Source organism: Nilaparvata lugens, chromosome 3 (assembly GCF_014356525.2).
Source record: "Nilaparvata lugens isolate BPH chromosome 3, ASM1435652v1, whole genome shotgun sequence".
Classification (NCBI taxonomy): domain Eukaryota; kingdom Metazoa; phylum Arthropoda; class Insecta; order Hemiptera; family Delphacidae; genus Nilaparvata; species Nilaparvata lugens.
Genome location: NC_052506.1, coordinates 59,945,694 through 59,969,284, shown reverse-complemented (window position 1 = coordinate 59,969,284; position 23,591 = coordinate 59,945,694). Strand labels below are relative to the sequence as shown.

Below are 23,591 nucleotides of genomic sequence, written 5' to 3'. Positions count from 1 at the left end.
AGGTAATTCATTTTCTAACGCAGCACCGATGATAAATTGATGTAAGATATGTAGAAGTATGATAAATCAGGCACCAGAATACTGAGTGTAATTCATGGAACGTACTTAAAATAAACCATGAAGAATATATTTTCTTCTTCTTTTCTTCTCTTCTTCTTCCTCTTCTCTTCTTCTTCTTCTTCTCTTCTTCTCCTTCCCTTCTTCTTCTGCTTCTTCTTCTTCTTCTTCTTCTTCTTCTTCTCTTCTTTCTTTTTCTTCTTCTTCTTCTTTTCTCTTCCTCTTCTTCTTCTTCTTCTTCTTCTTCTTCTTTCCTTCTTCTTCTTTTCTTTTCTTCTTCTTCTTTTCCTTTCTTCTTTTCTTCTTCTTCTTCTTTTCTTCTCTTCTTCTTCTCTTCTTCTTCTTCCTCACTTCTTCTCTTATTCTTCTCCTTTCTTCTTTCTTATTCCTTCTTCTTCTTCTTCTTCTTCTTCTTCTTATTCTTCTTCTTCTTCTTCTCCTCTTTTCTTCTCTTCTTCTCTTCTTCTTCTTCTTCTTCTCTCTTTCTTCTCTTCTTCTCTTCTTCTTCTTCCTCCTCCTCCTCTTCCTTCTTCTTCTTCTTCTTCTTCTTCTTCTTCTTCTTCTTCTTCCTCTTCTTCTTCTTCTTCTTCTCTTCTTCTTCTTCTTCTTCTTCTTCTTATTTTCTCTTCTTCTTCTTCTCTTCCTCCTCTTCTTCTTCTTCTTCTTCTTCTTCTTATCTTCGTCTTCTTCTTCTTCTTTTCTTCTTCCTCTATTATTCTTCTTCTTCTTCTTCTTCTCTTCTTTAAGTGTGTGCCAAGTTTTTTCGTGATCGGATATGGCATGTGAAATCTAGGGGCGCAGCTCAACATTCATGCAGGCTCAACTCAACACATTCTGAGCGCAATCGGTAGAACCGGTTTTTCTATTTATTCTACAGTTTCTCACTCGGCTATCGGTCTGATGAGATTCGATCATTTGCGACAAATTCAAAACATTTATACCAAATAGGATCGACCATTTGCGACGAACAGCAACATTTTTCTATCAAATGGGATTCGACTGTTTGAGAATCGGTCAGATGGGAAAATCAATTTCGACTGTTTGCGACAGCTGAGATTTTCGGCCAAATGAGATTACTATTAAAACTTTTCGATCATTTGGGATTTGACCATTTGGGAAAGTACAAGTTTCAATTCTACCATTTGGGATTCTTCAATTTTCGATCTTTTGCAACAAAATAATAATTTCGGCCAAATGGGAATCGGTCATTTGACATGCCACTAAACTTGTACTTTCCCAAATGGTCGAATCCCAAATGATCGAAAAGTTTTAATAGTAATCTCATTTGGCCGAAAATCTCAACTGTCGCAAAAGGTCGAAGATTTCATTTTCCCATCTGACCGATTCTCAAACAGTCGAATCCCATTTGATAGAAAAATGTTGCAGTTCGTCGCAAATGATCGATTCTCATCGGCTAGATGGGATTCGACCATATGGGAAAGTATACTTTCGACCTTTTGGGATTCGACTATTTGCGACAAATTCAAAACTCTTCTACCTAATAGGATTCGACCATTTGCGACGAACTACAACATTTTTCTATCAAATGGGATTCGACTGTTTGAGAATCGGTCAGATGGGAAAATCAAATCTTCGACCTTTTGCGACAGCTGAGATTTTCGGCCAAATGGGATTACTATTAAAACTTTTCGATCATTTGGGATTCTACCATTTGGGAAAGTACAAGTTTCAATTCTACCATTTGGGATTCTTCAATTTTCGATCTTTTGCGACAAAATAATAATTTCGGCCAAATGGGAATCGGTCATTTGGCATGCCACCAAAGAAAATACCCCATACCCCTAGGCAGGGGAGCGACCTCGGCTGTGAAGCAATGGAGTTTTCCGGCCTTTTCCTACCCTTCAAAGAAATACCCAATACCCCTAGGCAGGGGAATGACCTCGGCTGTAAAATAGTAGAGTTTTTCGGCCTTTTCCTATCCATAAAAGAAAATACCCCATACCCCTAGGCAGGGGAGCGACCTCGGCTGTGAAGCAATGGAATTTTCCGACCGCTTCTCCCATCCTCTCTTAAAACGTCTTCTCAGGGGAGAAATAAGGGCGCCCGTCCGCGTATTTTTCAACCAGTTAACAAGAGTCGTGCGCGACGGAGAGAACACCAGGCTGTACAACCCTCACCTCCTGGCCCCGACCATACGCCTTCTGAAGCTAGCCGGCTGGAAGGAACATCCAGGAAATCTATCAGTTTGGTGAAACTAGATCCGTGATAATATTGATGTATGGATCATTTTATTCCGACCTATGGCTATTTTTTAATTAATGATTATGTTTGTCAATATCAAGACATTTTGAGCAGAAAGCATGAAATTTTCCACATGCTGGAATTTTTTTCTTTCGAAAGATGAGTGGGTTGTGAAAGCGAGAAAGTTTCTCAGAAATAATTGAAAATCCTATTATCAAAAAGTAATCTGTAGAACGTATTTTGGCCTTTCAGGAGTTTGTAGCAAAAAAGATTCTCAGAAATAACAGAAACTATTTTTCCAATTGTCAAAAGTAAAAAGAAGATCGTATTTTGGTATCCAAGGAATTTTAAAGTTATGAGAGTGGCTGCATGGTATGCATTGTGTACTAAATCGTATGCTAAGGCTCATCTCACACTTACGCGACTCAGGTCGAGAAGAGACTCGACTCTAGTCGAGAGCATGTGTTTCCAAATAGTGACACTCAGATCAGACCAGTCGATTCTAGACTCCGCGACGTCACCATTTTAAAACACATGCTCTCGACTAGAGTCGAGTCTCTTCTTGACCTGAGTCGCGTATGTGTGAGTTGAGCCTAAAGGCTGGCAATTTACAATATATTTGACTGAATTATTTCTAGCGCAAGCAGCTGATTGCCTTTAGAAAGGCTGCTATGAAACACTGCTTGGATTATTCGAGGCCTTAGACCTGTTATAGAACTGGTCTAAGTTCGAGGCGAGGATGTACACTATTTATAATCATGTGGCTTACAGTCACTGAATTCTTCAAGCGTTCTGTATTTTGTTTTTGTTGGTCCCAGCCATTGATAGCATATGGTGGCACACCATTAATCCGCTATTCTTGATTTTGAAACTCCTGAGAGGCCAAAATACGACTACTTTTGATAATTGGAATTTCAATTATTTCTGAGAAACATTCTCGCTTTCACCACCCACTTATCTTTTGAAGCAAAAAAGTTTCTATCATGTCAAAAATTTCATGTTTTTTGCTCGAAATGTCTCGACATTGAAGAACATAATCATTAATTAAAACATAATTATTGTAGATTGGATAAAAATTATCTGGACACCAATAGACTATAAATAACTATAGGTTGGATGAAGATGAAGTCCTGGGAGAGGTGAGAAAAAGTTACTATCATTTTTGAATTTCTAAAATTATTTATATATTCTATCTTTACAAAGTATGAAGAAAGAAAATCTAAGGAAACCTTGTACCATTTCTCTCCCAAATTTAGATTCCATTTCGGATATGTCCGATAAACTTTTTTTATTATTTTGTATAAATAATAAAGCATTATTATTGTGAGTAGAGTAGCATATTTCTAATTTATAGAACTATTTTATGAGAAAATTAACTATTAATTTTTCAATTATTCAATATCAAATAGTAGTTTGCACAAAAGATTTATCATGAGAACCTTCAAGGATGGCCACTAACGATAAGACATTCTCTGTCGTTATACATGTCTGTGTGTCATAACACACAAATGTTCATCATGATGAATGTTTTGTCATCAGCGAGAGGCTTCAAACATAAAAGCAGCAGTTTGATATTAGCTTTTAACATAAAATAAACAAATAACAATAAATAAGCCACTGCTAAATTTCAAATTATAATACAAAAAATTCAACCTCAAATAAAGTAGTGAAGAAAAAATAAACAATAAAAAATCGAAGATACAAAAAACTAACCTCAAAAATTCTGTTTGAAGCCTTTCGCTGTTATGACACAACAATGCACATGTGTGTACACATCACATTTTCTTCATGCATATCCTGTCGTTAGTGGCCAGCCTAACGCATAAGTTAGATTTAGAGTTTCCACTGCATAGTATGGTGTAGTCGTTGGTCTTTGAAATGTGGGATCCTCTCCATCTAACCTCCTGAAGCGCAGCCACATCCACCCTGTACTTTTCTGATTGAACTGTCAGGCCATTCAGAGCACCAGGTCTAAATAATGTACGCACATTCAAAGCTGTTAGTTTTCAATCCATTCCCATTTTGTTTTTTTGCGTGCCATATTTAATCCAGTATTTCCAATCCATGTTCCGAAGCTTGTGTAGATTTTTTAAAAGAATGGTTGTTGGCTCATTGGTCACCCCCAACTTGGAGGACCAGGGTCGTTTGTTTGGAGTTACCCTCTCCTAGGCAATCGCTTTCACGGCAGCTTTCAGAGCGTAAACTACCCTGGATTTCATTCGGGTTTACTCCCTAGGCTCGTCCTCCCTCTCTCCCTTCGGGATTTCTCCTCATCCGCCTTCGAGGCCGTTGGCCAGTTTTACCTGTTGGTCTGCTGGAGGTGTTTAATTTCCCTCCTACCGCTCATATCTTAGAGGCGTTCCTCTAGGGGTTATAGGCTCCCCTGAGGATATTGGTTAGTAGCTTAGAACATATTATAATGTTCGGAAAAACTTATTTCAGTCATTTTCGACACTGATCGTGGTTCCTGCGTTGTGATTGGTCGAGGAGCTGTACCATAAAATAAAACGATTGCGTAAAGAAAACAATATAGTATATAGCATTATAGTACATTAGAGTACGAAAAGACAACTCTTATGGCATTGATTGTGATATTTACATCATAACATGGTCGTAGATAAAATTATAATTAAGCTAGGGCTTCAATTATAGAGAAGCGATTATTTTGATAGGATGATTTTAAATTAGAGGTTGGCGCACACAGAAGCGCAGACACTAATAATTAGTCTTTATTATTAAATACTAATAATTATTGGAAAAATATTCCTCTGAGAAATGGATAAATCGACTCTGGACAAATGATAGTTTATGGCTGACCTAGCTCTGTGCTCATGAATATGACCATTAGTTAGCAGCAGGCTGTTATATTGGTTGTATTATTATACATACAATATACATAACATACATTGTTTGATAATGAGCACTATTATTAGAAACAATATTATCAGTACCTCACAACTGCTAACTAATGGCCATATTCATGAGCACAGAACTAGGTCAACCATAAACTATTATTTGCCCAGAGTCAATTTATCCATTTCTCAGAAGAATATTTTTTATCAAGAAATAACATTTTCAATAAGCTTCCCATCAGATTGAAATATCTAAAAATACACAGAAAAATTTGAGATCAAAAAGTATCTGCTGGATAAGAGCTTTTATTCTGTTGATGAGTACATTAATGTGTGAAATGTTCTCTTTTATATGTATTGTGTTGAATTGTAGTATTGGCTAAATATTTGTGTAATCTGATATCTAGTAATCTATATGACTGTATTTATAATTGATATGACTGTATAATCTATATATGGGTAATCTATATGACTGTAATAATGTTTATAATTGTATTATTTGTTTATGACTGTAATCTATATGACTGAAGATTGTTTTAATTTTCGGAACAAAATATTCCAAATTAATATATATTTTACAGTTATGAGTACCAAGTAGAAGGAATGTTGTTATCAATTCGGATCTTAATCTTTCTAAATTCAAAATTAATAATTGTTTCAAGTGTTTGTGTTTAGTTTCAATGTGGAAATTAGTGCTGCTGTAAGTGCTGCTATATCTCCTGCTTCCTGTAAGTCTGCGAATTTATCCTGTGTTTGTGTTATAGATTATTCTTGCGTGATTATAAAAATAATATGCTATCCTAATTATTAGAAACAATATTATCAGTACCTCACAAATAAATATTTATGTAACGTTTAATGTTCAAATCAACATTCAAGAATACTTCTGGTATCCATTTTTGTTTTCAATGGATTTCCACATCCATTGATAAAAATCATAATAGACAAATTAAAAGATGAAAAAAATACAGTTATTATAGTTTTATAGTCAAGAGACTGACTCTCCAATTATTCACCTTTCAGGATGGATTGGACGATGAGTTGAGTGTAGAAGGAATGACAGAGAACATAGATCTCTCAACTGTTGAAGAAAATCAAATTACAAGCAATTTGCCTGAAAATAAATCGTCGCCGCAAAAAGAAAACTTGATGCCAGCAAAGAAAGTCAAAACGTATCACAGGTAGGCCTATTGAATACAATTATTGAATTTGCCTACAGTTAATCATCAATTTCACCCTTCATTCATGGCACGATTATGATTTCTCCATTACGGTAAGAAAACTATGATTGAACTTTGATGTTTAGAGCTTTGTAATACTTGAGGTTGAGAAAAGTTCAAACGCTCACAAAATTTATCTCTTTCCATCCATGCTGTTTTCCTATTGACCGCGTAATTTTATTACCTAAATTTAATTTTACTCCACTGTTGCATTCTATAGCTCATTGGGATCCCGATAAAATGGAGTGGAAAAAAATCTCCATAAATATTATTATTTTCTCTGTCGTGTAACCCATGACAGAGGTATTTATTTATTAAACATGGAAAAAACATTTACAATATTGTAAAAAGTCCTTTACATACTTGGAATAATTTCCTTAAACTATCGTGTAGCATCCCACCATAGGGGATGTGAACTGTTCAACTGATATAATTTGCATGCGAGTAGGTACCTTGCGAATAACTTCTCTCTTAAAAAGCCTTCGCTTTTGGAAACAAGTGTCTATGTCTATGTCTTCTTCATTTTTCATACCCATTTTTCATTTTTCAGCCGAAAAAGATAACACTGAACCGTAATACATCCATTAGCGCACACTCTGAAAAAGAAAATCAACATCAAACTGAAAAACAGTCAGAAGAGAAAGACTCAACTGAACCTGAGAAAAAAATTGTCAAAATCTCAAGTTTTTCTGTAAAAGAGGTAATGCAATTTTAATTTATTCATCTATTCTATATAGTTTCAAACAATCACTGAAGAGCATACTAATATTTATTGTGAAGTAGCGGAGATGGGAGAGGAAAATCATGCTATCTCAAGTTGTCATTCTAGTTTGAATGGTATGATTTTCACCACCCAACTCCACTAGTGACTAGTCCCACTCCAATGTGTCACATGTGCGCTCTCAAGTGATTGTTTGAAATCACAAACTCATTCTCTTATGTTGTTATTGATTGAATGTTTTGAATTTGAATAATACAATTTTGTTTCTTATTATAAGATGAATTGTGTGGAAGCCATACCAATCCCATTCATATATTTTTTGCAGAGATTGGAACTGAGAGCTCAAAAATTTGGTGTGCCATTGTCAGAAGCCGCAAAAAAAGAAGCTAGAGCTGCAAGATTTGGTATAAGTGCAAGTCAGCCGACTAATCAGGTAAACTGTAATTTTCATGGTTTCTACATGTCGATCATGTCTAATTAGAATATCTACAATTCTCTCTAAGTATTTGCTTTTATCTAAAATTATATTTCAACTTGTAACGCTACAATTTTGAGCTGTCCACATCAGTGCCATGAAATGTGTGGTGACCGCTTCTACATAAAGATATGTCACACCCTTCTCGAATAATATAGTTTGAATTTATAATATACTCTTAGTAATTATTCGAACGTTACAAATTGAAACAAGCACTGATTTATAAAAGCCTCAAATCTTTGGTTGATAGTTTGGCAGCCAAGCTTATCGTCTATATAAAAATCGTCGAACCCATGAGTTTGATATAGAGGCTACATGAGCTTCAACCCATCAAACGGTGAAAGAGCGGTTGGCGTGGTAGGGATGTGGAGGTGGGAATGTCTCTCTTACACTTCTTCCCGTCTCACCCTTCATTCATAAGACCAACGTAGAGACCGTGAGGGTACCGGCTGCCAAGAACAAACATACAGCCTTTTCTATCATACATCAAAACAGATAGCGCTATCTCTCTCTCTCTCTCTCTCTCTCTCGCTTTGCAATGTTGTCCGTTTGCCAGAATATTTTATTTTTACTTTTGACAGTGAGTGTACAAAAGTAAACAAACAATATTCTCAACCGCCATTTTGTTCTTCATTCTATCAAAATACTTGAGTACAGAAGTCGTATAATTGATTTAAAATGTATTTCTTGATTAATTTGACATTAAATTGGTTATTTTATCAAGGAAATGATAACTATCATTAGATCAAATTTAATGGGATGAATTAAGTAACAGCTGTGTACACTCAGTGGCAAAATGGAGAGACTTGGCAACGTTTTTTTCCTATCTTTCTTCACTGCCGTTATAACGTGGACCTCACTATAGTGGCTTCTATCGACAAATGATTTTTATCGCAGATTTGCACACTTTTACACTCTTCACACTTTATACTCGCAGTCGCACAGATTGGGGGCTCTAATGCCTATTTTATTTGAACTCGTATATGATGTACTCGATTTAGTTTGTCCAGCAATGGCCAGCAATGTGCAGCAATAGGATCAGTTGACCCTCAGCGATCTTCAGTTTTCGTACTTCATCATAAATTATAAACAGTATTTCACTTCATTTGAAGTAAAAAAATACTACACAATTATTCCAGTATATGAAACAATATCTTCATGTCATACTTTGAATTGAAGAACAAGCCATCTTAACACATCAAGAAACATTAAATGTCATCACAAATATTTTGTAAAGAATACGCCACAGAAACTTACTTATTTTGAAGGACACTAAAAACAAAATAGCTTGAAATATGTTTCCAGTTATTTTCTCTCTCGCAAAAACTATTTCCAAGTTTTGATTTATCTAGTCTTGAAAAAGGAGTTCTACATTGAACGTACACTTCAATTTCTTAAGGTTCCACTCTTACAGTAAGGTAATTGTAATGTTGTTGAGATGAGCTATGTCCGTCTACATTGAACGTACACTTCAATTTCTTAAGGTTCCACTCTTACAGCAAGGTAATTGTAATGTTGTTGAGATGAGCTATGTCTGTCTACATTGAACGTACACTTCAATTTCTTAAGGCCTCAAATCTTTGGTTGATAGTTTGGCAGCCAAGCTTATCGTCTATATAAAAATCGTCGAACCCATGAGTTTGATATAGAGGCTACATGAGCTTCAACCCATCAAACGGTGAAAGAGCGGTTGGCGTGGTAGGGATGTGGAGGTGGGAATGTCTCTCTTACACTTCTTCCCGTCTCACCCTTCATTCATAAGACCAACGTAGAGACCGTGAGGGTACCGGCTGCCAAGAACAAACATACAGCCTTTTCTATCATACATCAAAACAGATAGCGCTATCTCTCTCTCTCTCTCTCTCTCTCTCTCTCTCTCTCTCTCTCTCTCTCTCTCTCTCTCTCTCTCTCTCTCTCTCTCTCTCTCTCTCTCTCTCTCTCTCTCTCTCTCTCTCTCTCTCTCTCTCTCTCTCTCTCTCTCTCTCTCTCTCTCTCTCTCTCTCTCTCTCTCTCTCTCTCTCTCTCTCTCTCTCTCTCTCTCTCTCTCTCTCTCTCTCTCTCTCTCTCTCTCTCTCTCTCTCTCTCTCTCTCTCTCTCTCTCTCTCTCTCTCTCTCTCTCTCTCTCTCTCTCTCTCTCTCTCTCTCTCTCTCTCTCTCTCTCTCTCTCTCTCTCTCTCTCTCTCTCTCTCTCTCTCTCTCTCTCTCTCTCTCTCTCTCTCTCTCTCTCTCTCTCTCTCTCTCTCTCTCTCTCTCTCTCTCTCTCTCTCTCTCTCTCTCTCTCTCTCTCTCTCTCTCTCTCTCTCTCTCTCTCTCTCTCTCTCTCTCTCTCTCTCTCTCTCTCTCTCTCTCTCTCTCTCTCTCTCTCTCTCTCTCTCTCTCTCTCTCTCTCTCTCTCTCTCTCTCTCTCTCTCTCTCTCTCTCTCTCTCTCTCTCTCTCTCTCTCTCTCTCTCTCTCTCTCTCTCTCTCTCTCTCTCTCTCTCTCTCTCTCTCTCTCTCTCTCTCTCTCTCTCTCTCTCTCTCTCTCTCTCTCTCTCTCTCTCTCTCTCTCTCTCTCTCTCTCTCTCTCTCTCTCTCTCTCTCTCTCTCTCTCTCTCTCTCTCTCTCTCTCTCTCTCTCTCTCTCTCTCTCTCTCTCTCTCTCTCTCTCTCTCTCTCTCTCTCTCTCTCTCTCTCTCTCTCTCTCTCTCTCTCTCTCTCTCTCTCTCTCTCTCTCTCTCTCTCTCTCTCTCTCTCTCTCTCTCTCTCTCTCTCTCTCTCTCTCTCTCTCTCTCTCTCTCTCTCTCTCTCTCTCTCTCTCTCTCTCTCTCTCTCTCTCTCTCTCTCTCTCTCTCTCTCTCTCTCTCTCTCTCTCTCTCTCTCTCTCTCTCTCTCTCTCTCTCTCTCTCTCTCTCTCTCTCTCTCTCTCTCTCTCTCTCTCTCTCTCTCTCTCTCTCTCTCTCTCTCTCTCTCTCTCTCTCTCTCTCTCTCTCTCTCTCTCTCTCTCTCTCTCTCTCTCTCTCTCTCTCTCTCTCTCTCTCTCTCTCTCTCTCTCTCTCTCTCTCTCTCTCTCTCTCTCTCTCTCTCTCTCTCTCTCTCTCTAACAACAAATATGCAAAAGAGATGAAGAATTCAAAGATAAGAATCTCCATGCAAGAAATTATGCGAAATAAAGAAATAAGAAATGAACAATTGTCATGAAAACCAGAAGGTTTGACATACCCCAAACATCAATTTTCCACTTAAAAAAAGTACACTTCATTTCTTAAGGTTCCACTCTACAGTAAGGTAATTGTAATGTTGTTGAGATGAGCTATGTCGTCTACATTGAACGTACACTTCAATTCTTAAGGTTCCACTCTTACAGTAAGTAATTGTAATGTTGTTGAGATGAGCTATGTTCGTCTACATTGAACGTACACTCAATTTCTTAAGGTTCCACTCTTACAGTAAGGTAATTGTAATGTTGTTGAGATGAGCTATGTCCTATGTCCGTCTACATTGAACGTACACTTCAATTTCTTAAGGTTCCACTCTTACAGTAAGGTAATTGTAATGTTGTTGAGATGAGCTATGTCCGTCTACATTGAACGTACACGTCAATTTCTTAAGGTTCCACTCTTACAGTAAGGTAATTGTAATGTTGTTGAGATGAGCTATGTCCGTCTACATTGAACGTACACTTCAATTTCTTAAGGTTCCACTCTTACAGTAAGGTAATTGTAATGTTGTTGAGATGAGCTATGTCCGTCTACATTGAACGTACACTTCAATTTCTTAAGGTTCCACTCTTACAGTAAGGTAATTGTAATGTTGTTGAGATGAGCTATGTCCGTCTACATTGAACGTACACTTCAATTTCTTAAGGTTCCACTCTTACAGTAAGGTAATTGTAATGTTGTTGAGATGAGCTATGTCCTATGTCCGTCTACATTGAACGTACACTTCAATTTCTTAAGGTTCCACTCTTACAGTAAGGTAATTGTAATGTTGTTGAGATGAGCTATGTCCGTCTACATTGAACGTACACTTCAATTTCTTAAGGTTCCACTCTTACAGTAAAGTAATTGTAATGTTGTTGAGATGAGCTATGTCCGTCTACATTGAACGTACACTTCAATCTCTTAAGGTTCCACTCTTACAGTAAGGTAATATTGTAATGTTTTGAGATGAGCTGTGTCCGTTATCGATCATCATAACCCAGGAATTATTGAATAAATAACTATCGCAAGGAGTCAAATCTAGAACGCGTGCCAGCCTAGTATAGGCATGAATGCCTCGTAAAAAATTGAATATAACAAATTGAAGAAAAATTGAAAATATTGTAACAGAACATGAAAAATAGTTTACTGGAAAGTTATTTGGATGACAATGTTGTTATATAAAGGACATACAATGTAAACAGTTACTCTCAGAGAAATTTGCATAAAAACCTGTATTTCACTGGATAATGAAATAAAGTCATATTCTCAACTTCTTGGACGTTACATTTCTAAAAAAAATTAATTTAGCATTTTTAGAAAGCCACTCATGAAAAATATGCTGATACCAAGATACAACAAACCATCCACCTTAATTCAAGCTTTTCACTTTGAAGTTAATAATTCACAGGCCTGTAAGCATTCCAATGTCGTAAGAAAACATATTAATCAAACTCTTCAATATCTACCATAAAGTAATGCTCTAAGTATGGTGAGTGCCACACTTTCTTATTTAAAAAAAAAAATGAAAATTTTGAAAGCTATAGTAGTGGAAGAATGTGATTTATTTCATTTATTATTTTTCTTTTTAAGAATTAAAGAACTTTGAATATTTGGAAAAACAACCTCTTCCAAGATTTAATAGTAGAAAATTCAAATGAAATGAAACCTCCAACTACATTTTTCATGTAAGCTCACAAACTGAGGTATCTACTCTCATTGTTATGTATCTACTGTGAAGCTGCCCACATCAATATTAGAGTAACTCAGTGTGGCAAAACGTTACCCATTTCATAAACGTAATAATTGTACAATTTTCAATACTGTTTGGTATTCAATAAATAATATAAAAATAATCTAGATAATCCTTGAAATAAATCTTTAATTTTTATTCAATAGGCTATTCCATTCATTGCACTCCTGCAATCAGTCTAATCGTTTCAAAGAACATTAAATAATAACCTTTAGTAAAAATCTTATTCGATTGAAAGATCACAACCATTCCGACTGGTTAGATAAATATATACATTCTTTAGCTACCTGAGAACAGGAAATGTTTTTGACTACATAAACAGTTCACATTTTTGAATCGAAAAACCAAAATACAGTTTTACTTACTTTCCATTTTTGACTTGATTAAAAAAATGGGTAAATACAATATTAAAACGTGCACATACAGCAACAACCTTTTTCTTTTGGCGCAAACAGCATAAAAAATCATTCAATTACTAGGTGACACGACCTTATATTAGTTCTGTAAAATTATTTTTATACATAAGGATTGCCTTTTGCTCCTTTGACTGAATTGATGTTGTACACCTCCATTAATTCATTTGTAATTTACAGTTGCAATTTCACAGATGTTTTTAATTCTTGAAATAGTTCAATAATAATTGTTTTATGTAATTTCAGGTTGCATCAACTGAAGTTTTGAAAAAACGAGCAGAAAGGTTTGGTGCAACGGTCTCCTCTCAATTACAAAAGGTAACTTGAAGGAAAATTGATTCTACAAGTATGAATACGAACATTACAAGAGCTCTTGCCAACGTAATATTCGAGAATCATCAAGACGTATTTATCCGTAAAGAAAATTGAGGTCTAGCCACCTCTATAGTTGACTTCTCGTGAATTGCCATCTCCAAACAAAAACAAAGTGTCATCTGCAAGTGTACCAGCACCTTACCTTCATTCGGTCTAATCTTATTTTCTGATTTACATATGATTTAACTGTAACTTGAAGCTGGATGTAACCAGAAGGCTGCATCTTACTGTCCATTCATATAAGAAATAGAAATATTATCTTACGTGATAGCTCTCGAATAATAATGGGGTTCCTCTAATCCCTAATCGCTCCAGTTCAAAGTCAGTCTGAATTGACTATGAGAGTGTGTGTTGTGTTTCATAAGACTGCAAATGAAGAAAGACAGCAAGAGTTGTATGTCCCTTATTCAAAAATCAAAATATCAAGGAATTATGTCTGGTATAGGTTTCCTCATTTCATGGCCTGCTCCAGATTACAGTTGACAGGCTAAGTTTATCATGCAACAATTTGTATTGCCAGCTCGGGCCCGTCTGATATTTCACAATAATAGCATGGATTCTCAAAGAGAATTTGCATTTCTTTGTGATCAATCCAGTTAACTTTTAGATGTAATGTTGAAAATGGTTTTCTTTTATTATCAAACCCTAACCTAAGATTTGTTATTTTCTCTTTCCACAGACCGAACTAAACGACAAAAAGAAATCAAGAGCAGAGCGATTTGGACTGACCGGCAGCACTCCTTCAGCCACCGACAAGGCCAATCTAGACGAAAAAATGAAATTGAGAGCGGAAAGGTTCAAAATAAATAATGTATAAGAAATGTGACTTTTCAATTAACAAAAATACGAAAAATACCTGCAGAAATTCATTCAAAGGTTTATAGTATAAATAATTTCATAATGTTTTATAAAAATCCCTTCAAATAAGCAGGCTAATTATAAAAAATATTACACAAGTATTCAAATTTAAAATGGATATATTTATTCAAAGCTGTCATTCATTGTCCCACTTTCATAATCGGTCATAATTATATAGTATGTAGGTCATATTATACAGAGTGAGGCATATGGGAACAGTTTAATATTACAAGGATAATTTTACAATAGGTTTAACAGGGTGTCCACGCGGCGGGAAATCCGGGAATTGTACGTGAATTTCATTTGGGCGGGAAATGTACGGGAATTTTACGGGAATTTTGTCGAGATACGGGAATTTTTTGACACTTCCGTCAACTAGCTAATTGTATATTAATTAAGGACAGAGTTGAAATTTAGCCTGTGGATGAGTGGTGTATTAGTGATGGATGATGCAGGTTGGTGTATCGATGTGGCGTTTTATAAATATAATGTATCGATACGGCGTTTTATCGGTGCCGTGTATCGATAGGTTCTATCGGAATGAGGAGGTTTCTTTCGATATTCATTATTAAGGTCCACTCATGCCGAACCGAACCTCGAACAGCGCAGCGAACCGTGCAATTCGCTGCGCAGCGCGCCGTGCAGCGAACCGCTCAGCGAATTCAAACAATAAAATGCTGTCAAGTGAATCTTTTCCAATTTTAATAATGAAACATCTGTACTGTTGATTTTTTTTACTAATTTCGGCTTCAAATCATCAGTTTTCATAGTGTAAATGATATCTGAGATAATTTCAAGACATAATAATGTTTCAATCACTGACTTTTTCTAAACATGATTAGAATATTATTTTATTTAGATTCTCTTATCATACTTTCTTGTGAATAAATAATTGATCATCCATTGAATTGATAGGTACTAAATAAATGAAAACCAATTGGAGAATTCAATCAAACAGGCTCTAGGATATATTTGGTAACAAAAGTATTTAGTGTAGTTATAATAATCTATCATGAAAAATTATTTAAAATCTATATGCAAAATTTCAAGTTGATCAGTCCAGTAGTTCAGACTTGATGATGCGTCAAACATAATTTTCCTATCCCGTATTTATATAAGCCAGTTCTTTACTTTATTATAGTATATATTGGTGAACCTAGAAAGGTCCTATCCACTTAAGTAAGTTTTTTGGGTTGCCAAAACATAGACCAAACCAGACACCTTTAGTGGGAAATTCTTTAACTCTACCCACTTGAATAAGATATGGAAATTACAGAATCTATTTCAGTCAACTTATGGTTAGTTGGTGAAATTAATATTAGTTTAAAAATAACAAAATGATTATAATTGTCATGATACTGAGTTCTTGGTCAACAATATTTTAATATTGAAATTTATCCAATCATTAATTTTTCAGAAATTATTCTATTTGCATTAAACATTATTTATCGATTCCTATAAATGTATTATTCATGACAATCAATTGTTCAAAACATAGATTATGAGAAGAGGCCTGTACTGTATTAATGTTCGCGAAAGTATTCACATGTTTTCCACTTGTGATAGCCAAAATTGGACCGCAAGCTGCACGGCGAATTTTAAGGGCTCTGAATGGCTGAAAAGTTCAGCGAACGGCGTAGAGAACGGTTAAAAGAGTGGCTATTGGGATGACGAACGGTTCGGAGAACTGCGCGGCGGTTGTTTAACAGCTGAGTGTTAACATTATGAAACATATGGCTAATGTTCGCTGCACGGCGATTCGCTATGCTGTTCGAGGTTCGGCTCGGCATGTATGGAAATCTATACTTATAAAATTCTTATCTCACTGTTCACAATTTCTGGAAAACTACTGGACGGATTGCAACAAAAATTGAAATAATAAGTCCTAGGTCCTTATAAGTCCTTATAAGTCCTAGGTGCTCACTAAGAATGATTTAGCATGTATATTCTTCTTATTCCAATCTCTTAATTATATTGAAATGTCCATACCATATGTTAATGTAGAACTATAATCTAGAGAGATTACCTCTTCGAAACAGTTGTTGTTAACTGGTAACCAAATTAATAATTTTGTCAGGTTGGCATTAAGTTGAGTTAACTTTGTTAGGTTGGCACCAAGTTGAAGATTAAAATGCATTTATCGCGGAAAAATTGATTGGGCACTGCTACTTCAATCAGAGCTATTCCTGAGCATATTATTATTATTTATTTTCCAATCACTTGATAATGGCATTATTTATAGCCGAAACATGTCGTGTTGAATAATTTCAAAAAGGGTTATCAGATTTATAAAACCAATTTTCCATGCAAAATTTCCAATATCTTCCAATTGCCACACTAATTACGAATTTCCCAATACCTTTTGCAGTAGCTTTAGTGTTGAGTGTGAAATCTCCATTTTTGCAAGAATTGACTAATTGACAAAGGAATTTGGAGGGAATGTTTTAATCAAAATCCCTCTGGGCGTGATTTAGTGCTCTTCAACCTGAGACCAGAGAGCGCACAAAATTAAGGCCAATGGTCCAGGCAATGAATGCTCAAAAAAGGGTAAAGAGGGAAATGCTTGGAAGACAATGTTTGGAACTCAAAAGACACCACAGTTCTGTTGAGGGTAGTAAGGACTTGAACATATCAAAAGTCCCCACCTTCACCCACCTGTGCTAAGGGGTGGTTTAAAGGTACCACTTTTTGGTTTCTCACATAAAACTCAAAACCTATGAATCTTGAGGATTTGACTGACATAGAACAAATTAAAGCTTACATAATTTCCTAAAATATTCATCTTACAACTTTTTTTATGTCTCCTCTAGTTCTAAAGATATCCGCTCTTGAAAGTGTGACATTTTTGAAAAAAAAACACGTTAGCCACCATTTTTTTTTTGCTCTTATAACTTTTTAAAAATCGATGGGAAAATCCATATTGATTATGAGCTTATAGAGCCATTACATTCTCTTCAATTTGATGTATAATTTCACACTTTTACGAATTTCCCAACACCTTTTGCAGTAGCTTTAGTGTTGAGTGTGAAATCTCCATTTTTGCAAGAATTGACTAATTGACAAAGGAATTTGGAGGGAATGTTTTAATCAAAATTTTTGTCTTTGCAGCTTTGTTGAGACTAGTTAGGAGGAGAACATATCAAAAGTTCCCATTCCTAACTCATGTGCTATTGTGATGAGGGTGGTTTAAAAGTTGCATTTTTCAGCATTTTGATTCCACGCTCATATCTTGAGAACAATGCGTTCAACCGACATAGCTAACTATTCAAATATTAAGCTTGATAAATTTTCTTCATTTTTTGTTCAGTGGAAGTTTGTGATATTCCCAACAGTTCCCGAGATATTCGCTCTTGAAGGTGTGTAATTGCTAAAATAACAGGTTTTTATCCAATGTTTTGCTCTTTCAGGGCTTATAAATCTCCAACAATGCATCATAAAAATAATTACTCATCGCAGGTTTTAGAGCATTAAATTCCCTTTGAAATGATGTATTATTTCACTATTCCAAGTTTTCCTTTTATTGTTATAGCAGCTTCAATGTAGGAGGTCAAATCTTCATTGCTGCAACAAGTGTCAACTCAGCGGTTCCACACCGTCAACAGATTGATGATTGATTGATTGATTTTTATTGAGTGCTAGGTCTAGTAAGACCCATTGCACATTACAACAAAACATAACATCACAAAAATAATAGAATGTAAAAACTAAAGATAAATATTCTAAGAACTTAGAATTAAATAGGTATTGAGATTACAATAAAATATTAATTATAATTAATACTAATTATAATGAAATGAAGAATATTAAACTACAATAAAAAACTAGAAAATAATTACTGCAGCATTAACAACAAGCAATAACTCAATCAGTACCAGCAATGAAAATTAAAACAGAAAAACAAAGTAAATACATTTTCAGCAAATTAGTAGATAGAAAAGAGAATAAAACTTGCATTGATATTTCCTTGAAAAAAAAAAATTGAACTGTTATTAAACAGTGGAGAAAAAAAAAATGTATCTATATAATTATAGGCTATACTATCAAACCAAAAATAATCAAAGTAATACATGTTATAATGAAGTGTGTTAAATAATATAAACTATTTATAAATGGATGTAGAAGACAAATTTTTAATATTCATATGGTATGGATCAATGTAAAACAGATAATCGTTAAAGGACTAGTCACTCATCAATCATAAGCAAATGAGCGTGCAATCTTTTCTTAAACAGGGAGAGAGACGTGGAAAACACAATGTGAGTTGGAAGGGCGTTCCACTCTCTGCTTGCTGTTGTGATGAAAGACGAATTGAATATGGATGTACGGTGATGAGGAATTTGAAGAGTGAATTGATGTGACCTGGTTTGACGAGCAGTATGAACGGATGATAACAAAGTGAATGAGTTACGCAGATAGCATGGTCCTTCATTTTTCACAATTATTTTATATACCAGAATCAGGAGGAAATATTTCCTTCGATTCTTGAGTTTTAGCCATTCCAGTTGCATAAAGTAAGGTGTTATATGCTCATCCCGCCTGGCATCGTAGATGTATCTTATTGCATAATTGAGGGATCTCTGCATCCTACCATTCAATTCATCTGTCAGGTCAACGTATACGGTTGAGCAATAATCAAGAAAGGGTATTATTAATGATCTGACCAATATGATACGTGTGCTTTGAGGCAGGAAATGTTTCAGACGTTTGAGCTGGTGCATGCCTGCAAACACTCTGTTACATACATGAGTGGTCTGCTCCTTCCAGCTAAGACTCTGGTCTAGATACAGTCCAAGAGTTCGCACACTCTTCAGGTAGGGAACAACATTTCCTGCAACAGTGATAGCCGGGAGTCTTTCCTGATCAAATCTGCTCAGAAGAGTTGGGAAGCCAAGAATGATGCTTTTCGTCTTTTGTGCATTGAGGATCAGCTGATGGGCATCAGTCCACTGCAGGAGTGACTCAATATTCTGGTTCATGGACTGAACTGCTTCTGAAATTCTTTCTTTTGAACAGTGAGCGTAGATCATAAGATCATCAGCAAATAGGTGATAAGAACAGTTTGAGAAAACAGAGGAAACATTATTGATGAAAACAGAGAAGAGAAGGGGTCCCAACACAGAGCCCTGAGGAACACCTCTCAAAACTGGTCTCCAATTAGAGGAATCACCACCGCTACCAAATACTGCCTGAAATCTGTTGGACAAATATGAGGAGAACCATGCCACTGCAGAATCGGAGAAGTGGCAATGATACTTCAGCTTATGAATTAGCAAGGCATGAGAAACATTATCAAATGCCTTGCTCAAGTCGAACTGAATAAGTAACGTGAGTAATCTTTTATCCATAGCTGCACGTATGTCATCTGTTATGCGCAAGAGAGCAGTACATGTGCTATGATTTGGGCGGAAGCCAGATTGGAAATTCGAAAAGAAGTCAAAACTTGAAAGATATTGACTTACCTGAGCATGCACAATTCTCTCCAGTGCCTTAGATATGGAACACAGAATATGGATGGGCCTGCAGTCTGCAGGAACGGTTGGATTAGTCGATTTAGGAATGGGTTTCACCATGGAGCATTTCCAGAGATCAGGAAATTTTCCTGTCTGAAGAGAGACATTGAATATGTGAGTGATAGAAGGTAAAATAACTGGTAACAATTTTTTATAAAATAAGCTTGGGATATTGTCAATTCCTTTAGAGTTTTTTGAGCAAGAACATATTATCTTTGACACCATAGATGGAGTAACATGTGAGAAATAGAATTTCTCTGCCGGCAAGTTATGATTGAACTGCATGATAAGATGGTCTGAAGCCAGTGGTGCGTTGGATGCATCTGGCTGATTTGAACTGAGAGAGAAGAAATCGTTCAGTTCATTAAGAGGTATATTGATCCTAGTATTAGATCTGGCTTTATGCGCTCCTAGTCTTCTGACATTATCCCACAGAGTAGATGTTGAATTATTTTGATTAAACTGCCTGTGATAGAAGCGAAGTTTTGCATTGCGACTCATAGATTTCACACGATTTCTCCAAGTTTTAAAGACCTCAAAGTCTATCTGGCTGCTGGTCCTTTTAAATACTCTTCTGGCTTTATCACGCTCACGTCTGGCAATCAGTATCTCTTCATTCATCCAGGGCACTGGTTTCCGCTTAGGATGCGCAGTACGCACAGGGGCATGCCTATCAAAAATGCTGTGAATCATATTATTGAATACTGCAACCTTATCATTGATGTCATCAATGAAACCTATAGTGTGCCATGGCATGTTGATAGCATCCTCAAGACATCTATCATCATTGAAATGTTTGAAGTCTCTATATAAATAGCTCACTGCAGACAACTCATCACATTTCAAGTTGTAGACTAAATAAATCATATCATGCATGGAGAAGCAAGGCATAGGTATCTGTCCAAAAGAAGAAACATAATCTTTATCACTCACCACCGCTAGATCTAGTAAAGTATGTGAATTGGGTAAGTGGTAAGTCGGGTCAACATTATTTACAATGTGGAAGTTGATAGAATCAAAGAGTGTCACGAGTTGCCTCCTTTCGAAGCTATCTCTCAATAGATTAGAGTTGAAATCACCAAGTAAGACAATATGTTGATAGCTATGCATTATCTGCAACAGAGAGTGCTCAAGGAGTGACAGTCGACCTGCTTTGGGTGGCCGGTATACAATCCCTACAAGAATTTTGTCTTCACAAGCTGTGATCTCTATGAAGATAAACTCCGGAGAGTTGGAGTAGGGTTGAGGAGAAGATAACACATGTTTGGGTGACAAAGAGGAGCGAACATAAACGGCAACCCCACCTCTGTCCCTCCCGACTCTATCATTACGAAAAACGCAATACTCCGGAATGCTGAAAGAACAGGAATCCAGTGATGGTTTAAGCCAGGATTCACTAACACCTATTATATCAAAATTCAAAATAGTGGAAAATGTCTCGCTGAAATCATCGAAATGACCAGGTAAAGATTCAGCATTGATATGACAGAACCTGAGAGAAGACGAGTGACCATCCAGCAGTCGTGCTAACTCAGATACGCTCACATCCATTAGTATGAAATGTAATGTACTAGTAATGTATTAATATATTATTATAGGAAGATATATGAAATCACAGTGTACCCTGACAATGGTCTTAAGTAATCTTAAACAGAGCAAATTTATTAAAAATTACAGAATGCGTGAAATCAATCAAGTAAAGATCAATATTTATTTCAAATAGTTGGGAAGGTAAATTAAAAATTTAAACGATAATCTCAATTTAATCGTAGGCGACGTCGTAATTGAGCCCCCTTTGATGTGAGATAACTACTGAACAACAGTGGGCTTAAGTAATCTTAAACAGAGCAAATTTATTAAATATTACAGAATGCGTGAAATCAATCAAGTAATCCAATAAAAAAATATTCTTATAAAATAAAATAATCGTATAAAATATTAATCTCAATAAAATATTAAGAATAAATCATTTCCATGATGAACTCACCAAGTAATCATGAAAAAAAAAAATTCTATAATGACCAATCATAATAATCATCATAATGATCAAACTACAATCATTCTTCTAATTGAGATCATAATTCAATTAATATTGAGATTACAAGGATACATGTTCACAGAGAAGCGGAAAAAATAAAAATTAACATTGCAATAATCATATTCAAAAGTACTGTCCGAGTTAGATTAAAGAACAGTGAAATCAAGTTCATAAGTTTGGAAAATATATGGCTTCTATTAATTACTCGTCGAAAATTAGCTTCATGGAAATAAATAAATATCGAAAGGAAAATAAACAATAGTGAGAAAAAAAAAATAAATAATAATAATAATAATAATAATAATAAGAAAAAGCATTTCAATGATAAACTCACCAAGTAATAATTATCAGTGCTTGGTAGGCAATGAAACTACGTACGGTACTTTACATATGACTATCACCGAGCTGATCCGAATTCGCATTACTATTAGGGCCATTAGAGAACTCAGAGAAGACTCTGTTGTTGTCTCTCCAAAAAACACGCCCATCACGACTCCAGACGTTCTTGAAACCCACTCTTCCACACATTTCCCGGAAAAACAAGTGACGCTTACGCGTGAGATCTTCTTGCACTGAGAAACCGGTACCACTCAACTGACGCCTATTCGATATTATAGAACTTCGCTTTTGATAACTGATAAACTTGACGAGAATCTGCCGAGGTCTCGGCTCTTGGTTGTCACGCGGTTGAGCGAGGCGACCGACGCGGTGGCATCTGTCGATGTCAGCCGGCTGGATCGGAACGCCCAGCTTGTCGCTGAGTAGTTGCACCGTGGTCGCTGTCACATCCTCGTCACTCGCCTCAGGAACACCAGTGATGCGGATATTATTTCGCCGGGAATATTGAGCCAAACCGTCCAGTCGCATGTCTGAGCTCTCCTTGAGTTGAGCAAGCTCGGCGCGAAGGGCGTCCATCTCGCCATTAAGATCGACCAGCATGTTCTCAGCCACCTGCAGACGGCCCCCAAGATCCTCCAAGACTCGAGCGCTGACAGTCTCCGAGAGGCGTGCAGCTAGTCGATCAACGAAGGCGTCGCTCGTCAACAGTTTTTCGAGAGCCGCCGCAAGTTGTTGTTCGGTTGCTAAGGAGACAGCAGAGCAGTCAGCTGTTGAGCAAGACGGAGAGCTATGAGGCCGGGCAGCATTCCCTCTCTGTTGTTGTTGTTGTAGAATCTTTTTCTGTTTAGGCTGCTTTGCTGCCGGCGACTGCGCAACAGAGGTGGCCTTATCGTTTTCGGATTTCAGCCCTGTGTTTGCTCGTGTAACTGCTGGTGATGGAGACATAACGTTTTACGATTTACCGTGTTTGATAATAGAAAAAACAACAAAGTAACTAGATCAATCGATTCACAAAATACTATTACACTAGTAAGCAAAAATTCAATTCGATCCACTTAAGAAAACCCACGAAAAATTGACAAAAACTGGGAGCTCGATTTATAACACGCTAGCCTGACATTTCTCTTATCTTATCTGAGGCGATAAAGATGCGCACTCTTGCTATGTTCACCTACTAACTAGTACAAATCAAGCTGCAAAGTCAAAAATTGTGCCACAGACACAATCAAAAGTCATTGTCAAACGATCAATTGTTGCAGCAATGAAAATTTCACCCCCTACATTGAAGCTGCTATAACAATGAAAGGAAAAGGAATAGTTGTCAACTGGTCTATTGTTGCAAATTTTTACTTTTTTTTTGTAGTTGAGAAGTTGATATTGTGGTAATTATTCTTAATTTAAAATATGTGGTTTTTGACAATTTCTTAGTATTTTTGCAAAAATGGAGATTTCACCCCACACAGCACAAGAAGATCCTGGGGATGACCATGTGACATCTCAAGGGGATATTGAGGATATCCCCTGATAATCTTACAAAGACCCAAAATGCTCCCTAGAATATCCCGTGGACATACTTATGTCCGCCCAAATCCCGATCCCTGG

The 23,591-nt window shown here is 36.4% G+C and overlaps 2 protein-coding genes and 1 non-coding gene across 4 annotated transcripts; 1 reads left to right on the top strand and 2 right to left on the bottom strand.

Moving 5' to 3' along the window:
* The first annotated feature begins 3,369 nt into the window (after nucleotides 1–3,369).
* On the top strand, nucleotides 3,370–14,216 carry LOC111053729. Of its 2 annotated transcripts, none has more exons than XR_005570826.1 (6): nucleotides 3,370–3,398; nucleotides 6,135–6,292; nucleotides 6,882–7,031; nucleotides 7,378–7,485; nucleotides 13,116–13,187; nucleotides 13,924–14,216. It is a non-coding gene; the product is annotated as an uncharacterized LOC111053729 (transcript). The 2 variants fall into 2 exon arrangements; XR_005570827.1 differs by lacking the exon at nucleotides 3,370–3,398 and adding an exon at nucleotides 5,430–5,839.
* Nucleotides 14,217–16,572: 2,356 nt separating this feature from the next.
* LOC120350264 lies at nucleotides 16,573–20,896 on the bottom strand. Its single transcript, XM_039422854.1, has 4 exons — nucleotides 20,515–20,896; nucleotides 19,850–20,409; nucleotides 18,764–19,048; nucleotides 16,573–16,587 (listed from the first exon to the last, which is right to left on the bottom strand). The coding sequence occupies exons 1-4, from the start codon at nucleotides 20,720–20,722 to the stop codon at nucleotides 16,573–16,575; spliced, it is 1,068 nt and encodes a 355-aa protein (XP_039278788.1). The 5' UTR covers nucleotides 20,723–20,896.
* LOC120350514 lies at nucleotides 19,646–23,122 on the bottom strand. Its single transcript, XM_039424219.1, has 2 exons — nucleotides 21,985–23,122; nucleotides 19,646–19,705 (listed from the first exon to the last, which is right to left on the bottom strand). Exon 1 carries the CDS (start codon nucleotides 22,932–22,934, stop codon nucleotides 22,035–22,037), a length of 900 nt encoding a protein of 299 aa, XP_039280153.1. The 5' UTR covers nucleotides 22,935–23,122; the 3' UTR covers nucleotides 19,646–19,705; nucleotides 21,985–22,034.
* Nucleotides 23,123–23,591: the final 469 nt, after the last annotated feature.